Here is a 7,294-nt window from a genome sequence, read left to right as displayed (position 1 = left end):
GTTATTGTTGGTAAATATTGAATGACATTTCACAAAAAAAAAATTATCCAAAACGTGGTTCTCTACACAAGATGTGGATCAAGTCGAATGCAACATTACAGCGATTGCTTTCAAGAAATTCGTTCGAAATCACCAATTTAAAGTTAGTTTTACTTACAGTGCACTGAGGCAAAAAAACTTAATAGTTTCTTAAGGGATAATTATGATTTGGCGCCACAACGATTATTGTTGAAATTTGTAAGTTTTACTTATGATTTTGGTGAAGAATTTCAGTAATGAATTTCATAAGTCAATCAATGAAATTCGGTAATAAACGCAATGATAATAACTCAAATCGAACTATCAATCGATAATGTTGTTCGCCTTTTATTTCAGGCGTGCACTAAAATTGACATGTTTTGATAACATGTGATCTGTTTTCGATTAACTTGTAGCCAACATCGAAAGCGGAGTAGTTTTTCTAGCGATTGCTAAGATAAATATTTCAAGTAATTGTTGTTAAAGAATTCAAAGCTCTCACTTATGAAACTTATGATCCCATTTTCGAAATTTTTAAGCGTGCAATGAAACCATAATTTGGCTGGTTCATAAGTCTTGATTTATGGAAAACCTAAGTTTTTTTTGCCTCAGTGTGGCATTCTCGATGTCTTACTGTACTTTGAGTTTCTGGGGAGATAAAGCTTATGAAGTGCAGCATTAGCTTCCAAAATAACGTTTTTATACAATTCGGACACCAAATATACATTTTGGACGCTCCAGTGATTCCGATCAATGTTAACCCGGATTACGGTATTCCTAAAACGTTTGATTTATGTTGAATTCAATGTCGAAACGTGAATATCAATTGATATGTTCAGAAATATGGTGTGAAATAACCAATTCATATAGCCTTATAATAGTGTTTGTCATGCATGTTTGATTTAAAAACACTTTTGTAAGTGATTTTTTTCTATGAATTATTTTTTATGAACAAAATCTAATCCACGTTCTCTATTAACATTCTTCAATCAAGTTCCAACTGCAATGATGCCAAACAGCAGTTTCGTTATCGATTTTCGTGTATTTACGTACACAATATCAAAGTTACCCCAAAATCGAAAATAGACTTTCGATTGTGTGAAAAATTATCAGTCCATACAAAATGAATTGTTGTGCAACCTTTCAACGGCAATTGATAACTAATATGTCAGTACTTGTTTTAAAAATATAAAATAAAAATCTTCAAAACAGGATGCAGAAATATTTAGATTTTCTTCCAAAAAAACTATCAAAGTTACCCTGTTTTACGGTACTGATTTTGTCGAAATTAATTTGACTACCTATATTCGAATTCCAAAGGGTAACGGATTACGGTTCTGATATCTGACCATTCAACGAAACTCTAGTCGCATCCTTGTTTTGCTTTTAGGGTTTCGTCTCCGAAAACTTCAGAACGAAAAATTCGTAGTAAGTAACACCAGTATTTAGCAGTCTTTGTTAAGTAAGTACTCCTGGCTTCAAGTGGATACTTCAAGGCTTGAGACTGGCAAACTACGAGTCTTTAGCCGTTTCTTTCCCACGACTATTTTGATCAACTATTTGCACTATTTCGTTACGATTTTTTTTTAAGTGCCTGGACAAACAATGTTGCATATGGGCTATTTCTTACGAAATCACTTTATTTTTAAGTTATTTTTTAATAGTAAATTGATTGTTTAGCAATAATTTTATTATTGAAACAGATAGATAACTAGTGGATTAATCTGATGAGTATTGCATAATATTCAATTTTGCAATTCCATTGCAAATCAATCAACTTTTCATTGGGAAGTTGATCAACATAACGGCCTGCTTTTCCTACCGAAAGAAACAGTGCTGAAATGTGCTACTTTTCAGTACTCTTTTCAGTACTTCCCAGTCTCTTCACGCCAGACTTATTCTGCTCGACTTGTGACTCTGTTTGACGTGAGGCGACTAAGATTATTCGAATGGTAGCGAGTCGACACCTCACCGACTCATCTCGCCTTGCATGCCGCACAGAATAAGCACAATTGCATCTGATTCTTGGGTTTATTCTACGACTGACGTGAAGTGAGAATTGTCGGTGTCGTTTAGCGAGGTGACAATTCTCGACTCGAGTAAAGTGACTATCCATTTAGTTCACACGGTGAGTCACTTCACTAGAGTCTACATCCGTTGTGCGATCTGGTTCCAACACAGGTTGGCGATTCTGATGTGGAATCGGATCGTCTAGCATTTGTAGTCAGCTTATGTCTGTGCTGCATGATACCGATGGGAGCGAGAAAATTTGTGACATTCATGGGTACTACTGTATCACAACCTACATGATTGAAAAATACTGAATTGGAACTACGCATGGCTGTATGCCCTGCTCATGTGAGTTATCTTGAAATGTTTGTGCTTTTGGGTTTGTTCACAAATTACATAACGCCAAAAATGCTCATTTTAGACACCCACCCACCCCCTTGTAACACATTTTCTATTAATATTTTTGAAATTTTGTGTGAGCTGTAACATTTCAAGGACACCCACCCGCCCCCTTCAGCGTTATGAAATTTGTGAATGGGCCCTTTAGAGTTCATCCAGTTGAAACGGCATTTTTCGAAATAACAAAAAATGTTGTATGCAACTCGGCGAGCCTCGTTGGATAAATGTACAACTCGTGCTGAAAAAATCATCATTTTGCAACTTGTTGCATAAATAACTATTACAAAATTTGATTTGTGTCATGTTCGTCAAAAACCACTGGAGCTCTGGAACTACCTACCATGGAAAAGAGCTATACCATCTGCTTGGTAAAATAAATTCAATTTTAGAAACTGTTTCTAGTAACAAGGACTTTGTACCGTGAATCCTTGAATTACCAAAATCCTAGCTCGAAAAACAAGATGAGACTAGGGTTCAGATTGGTAGATCTTACCTCGTAACGCACCATGGAAAGGTGATCTACCCGCGTTACGGGTCATCCACCCATTCAGTGTCCGTTATCTGTTCTGTCGGCACATATCAGGCATTTTGCTTATCATCGCTTGCCCTATGACCTCGCTGTCACAATTTGAAGGAGGTCTGGGTCATCCAATATAAAGCTATTTGGCACAAAGACATTTGGCATAGAGAAATTGGCATTACGGTCATTTAGCATAAACAATTTTCACCAAGAACAAGCATATTTTGAAAGAAGAATCATAATTCTGATTATTCCAAATGAACGGCTTTCATTTGAAGGAAGGTATGAGAATGGTGCTATTGACCGTCGGTGGATTAATTCAGGATTTCAGAAACTTGCATGCAACATTCCACAATAGTTTTTAAGGTAAACGTCTACGCAACCATCAGAAATGTCACACTTAGGAAATAAATAAACATTTCAGTAACAAAGTTGCAGCAAATAAAATAGTTTTCATTTTAATATACACAAAACAAAAACTTAATCAAACAGTCTCGTCACAGTAAAAAGTGCACCATGTCGTACCTATCCAATTTCACCGCCGACACCGGAAAAACCATCCTCATCGACGTACTGAAGACGGCCAACCTGCCGGACAATGCCAAGAAACTGTCGGAGGCAAAAGCCAACTCCGGCAAGGAAATGATCAAAATGATGCAGTATGTGTTCCCTCTGGTGATGCAACTGCAGATCAACGTCATCAAGGATTACGGGTTTCCACCGAACCGCGAAGGACTGGTGCAATTTGAGCAAATCATCCGAGAGTTCGAGCGAGAAGATGTGGACATCGCCAGACTTCGATCCCAGATCCGTTCGATCTACCTTCCGCCGATTAACATTAACAGCACTAACGACGTTCTGATTTAGAATACTATAATGGTATTCAAACGTTATTCGCAGAGATTTTTTATTTTCAATTATGAGAACTGGTCAGGAAACATTACTTATGCTTGAAACTCGACTAGTAATAGTTTCGTACGCCAAGTAAGTTTAAGCAAGACTGAACAGATATTAACCGGATATATTGTATTGTATCCTAGAATAAGTTACAGGTATTAACATAAAGCTGCCAGTGTTCACAATAGCCAATTTGTAGAACGGTATTATTTGAGTGCATTTAGAAAGGCAAAATCATGCATGCATATTAGTGATTATAAAAAAACATGTGTGTCAACGAAATCCTCAGACGATATGAATTGTGTAAAGGGTATTAGTATATAAAATTGTGGACTCGAGATTTAAGTCAATAAATTATACATATATAAAAGAAAATGTAGTGTTGATTTATTTTTATTTGGAGTATGATTTTATTGAAGATATTTTTCTAGGGATTCGAGAAATGCTTTATATGATTTCCTGTAAGATTTTTTCGATGATTCCTAAATTGGTTTTTCAATTTATATCTTGGTATTTCTGCAAAACTACTCCACGAATCCTTCCAAGTGATTTCTTTAAAAATTCTGTCAAAAATTCCTCCAGTCCGCTCTTTATGTAAGGGTTCACGCACAAATAATGTCACGCTCCAAGGGGTGGGGGTGAGTTCAAGCAGAGTGTGACAGGCATTACAAAATTTTCGGAGGACTCTTACAAACAACGTGACAAAGGGAGTGAGGTGGTCGGAAAAGTTGAAATTAAGCGTGACATAATTTGTGTACCATCCCTAACCACTCTATGATTTTTCCAATGATTACTTCAATGATTCTAGTCAGGCATCACAGAATCCGTTTCCAATTGGTTTCGAATCAGGATCAAAGCAAGCGAAGAAAAACATAGTTTCTCTATCGGTCCATGATCGGCAATGTTTCGCAAGTTTTAACAAGCTTGATAAACAACAGTAGCGACGGAGAGCCCCAAAGAGAGAGATATGATAAAACACATTTTTCTCGCTTATTTATTATACTCTATTGGCACTCTTAAGACTTTTATAGGGTAGGTGTACCAGTTATGGCCATAGTGGTTCCCTATTTCGCCATACGTGATATCTTGAATGCCTTCACATTTTGAAAAATCTTTTGTGTGTTAGCAGTAAGATAAAGGATAAATCTTGATTTTAAAACATTCAGAAAGATTAAAAATGTAAAAGTTATCCATATTTTGCATATGGCCAAACAGGGAACCATTATGGCCATAACTGGTACACTTTCCCTATACCTTACAGACATTTGTTTAAGAATATTTTTAGGATTTTTTCGGAATTCCTCATAACAATTCGAAAACTATTACTACTCGTATTTCTGTGTGTATATTTCTCACACGGTGTGCCAGAAACCGTTATTAACGCAAAAAAATATCCAAGAATTTGGCACCTACCATTCGAAAGATATAGTATTCAAGTAGGGTAGGTGTACCAGTTATGGCCATAGTGGTTCCCTATTTCGCCATACGTGATATCTTGAATGTCTTCACATTTTGAAAAATTTTCATTCAAAAAGATTAAAAATGTAAAAGTTATCTAAAATTTGCATATGGCCAAATAGGGAACCACTATGGCCATAACTGGTACACTTTCCCTATCTCCCGCGTGTATTTGAAAATATATTAACGAGGGAATCGAAAGCTATCGTGATTTGAAGGTTTTGAGCTGTTTTGGAAAGGATTTTTACATGCTTCACAATTTCCCCACCAGTGCATCATTATTAATTTGTAAACTAGCCAAGTAACCATTAGCTTTGCATTAAGCATTCAAAACATATGATATCTAAGCATCCTCTGTGAAAATTTGAGATAATTTCTTCGAGAAAATCAAAAGTTACGATGTTTTGTATAAAACTACAAATTGAACTTTAACACTTCACTTTTTGCAAAGTTCAATTTGTAGTTTTAAACATACTGTAATAATCCCTTCCCTAAATTTAATATAAAAAAGTGTAATGATTTGTATATTTACCATTATTTCTATGAAGCTCAAATAAGAGCGTATTTATAAGGCTTTTCTATATTAAGGTACATAATTTACAAATAAAAATGTTTATAGCACTGACACTCGGTTTTTAAAAGATATAGTAATCAAGCATTTTCTCAGTAGGATTGATAAAACTTTATCAAAAGACGAAATAACTGGAGTACGTTGTAGTTTTGGACCTATCTTTGAGATTTGTTTTCAATAGTCTAAAGCTGGGAGGGAGAAACCAATACGAAATTTATGTACGTCAAGGTGAGCCGAGATTCTGCTGTCACGAACTGTCACTGTGAGCCCAGATCTAAAACACTGGACAAACATTATAAAAGCGCGTAATTATTTAAAACATATTTTTGCATTTTATCAAATGTGACAAAGAATCGATTTAAAAGCTATTCATACTTATTCAAAAGTAATGTCACAATAGCACCATTTATCCTGATTGAATATAAAGTATTCAAATACGCATTATTTTACTTTTGCCAATAAAAACGAAAATTAAATGCACAGAAAACTTTGGCCCTTTTTCCATGTTTGTTCAGAACGATCGAAGGAACACAACAAAAGAAAACTAGCGATTTTCATCAAGTCTGCCTTGATTGTCGTTGGCAAGCTGGACTTTTCTTGCAATTCGAAATAACTTTGTGTCATATTTCGTGTGTAATATCGGTGCCTCCCTCCCAGGTCTAAAGTAATGTTCGCAACACGCATTTTATCATTGCGACACAAATTAACTTAACCCTCTAATACCCAAATTTTTATTTTCGATCTAAATATAATTTTTAGTTATCTAAAATCGTTCTAAACACGTTTTGGACAATGATTTATTTTTATTCGCAAATCTATGAATTTTGGTTTTTGATTTTTATAATTTTTATTTTTGAACATCCCTATTCTTTTAAATTTTTTCTTGAAGCCTCTTCTAGTTACTGATTTTTGGAAATAATAAAAATTCAAGTTTTTACGGTACTTTTAAAAATATTAAATTTTCAATATTTTTCTGGAAATATTTTTGTTTTCCGTGTAATTAACGGAAAAACAGGTTTGAATGAAAAGTCACAAAAAACTTTTCTTTTATGCGTGTTATGAGTCAAGGTTTAAGCCAAAAATAAAATCGTTTTGATTTCCGAGCTACGAAAAAATACACAAAATTCCAAAGTGTACCCCGTCAGGGTGTCTACTACCTGGAAAAACCTGGAAAACCTGGAATTCTCAGGGAATTTTATTCAACCTGAAAAAACCTGGAATTCTCAGGGAATTTTGGCTACACTCAGGGAAATTATTTTGAAACAGTAATAGATGGTAGAATATGTGGTTTTTCTGACAAAAAATCTCCTCAACCATAAATTTTATCGGCTGCGCCGCTATTAAAACGCTAAACATGTCAGTCCTTTTAACGATTTTTAATTAATCAATATAAAACATGTTTAGACAAGGATTTAGAACTT

General features: G+C 34.9%; 1 protein-coding gene across 1 annotated transcript; it reads left to right on the top strand.

Moving 5' to 3' along the window:
- Positions 1–3,339: 3,339 nt before the first annotated feature.
- LOC5564491 (protein C10) lies at positions 3,340–4,214 on the top strand. The gene has a single exon (XM_001648786.2). The coding sequence runs from the start codon at positions 3,464–3,466 to the stop codon at positions 3,812–3,814; it is 351 nt and encodes a 116-aa protein (XP_001648836.1). The 5' UTR covers positions 3,340–3,463; the 3' UTR covers positions 3,815–4,214.
- Positions 4,215–7,294: the final 3,080 nt, after the last annotated feature.

The sequence above is a fragment of the Aedes aegypti genome, chromosome 2 (genome assembly GCF_002204515.2).
Source record: "Aedes aegypti strain LVP_AGWG chromosome 2, AaegL5.0 Primary Assembly, whole genome shotgun sequence".
Taxonomy (NCBI): domain Eukaryota; kingdom Metazoa; phylum Arthropoda; class Insecta; order Diptera; family Culicidae; genus Aedes; species Aedes aegypti.
The sequence above is the reverse complement of the archived record's forward strand: the minus strand, read 5'-3'. Positions and strand labels throughout refer to the sequence as shown.

Excerpts from the sequence above, each read along its gene's own strand:
- LOC5564491 (XM_001648786.2), top strand. The coding sequence starts at position 3,464 with ATGTCGTACCTATCCAATTTCACCGCCGACACCGGAAAAACCATCCTC.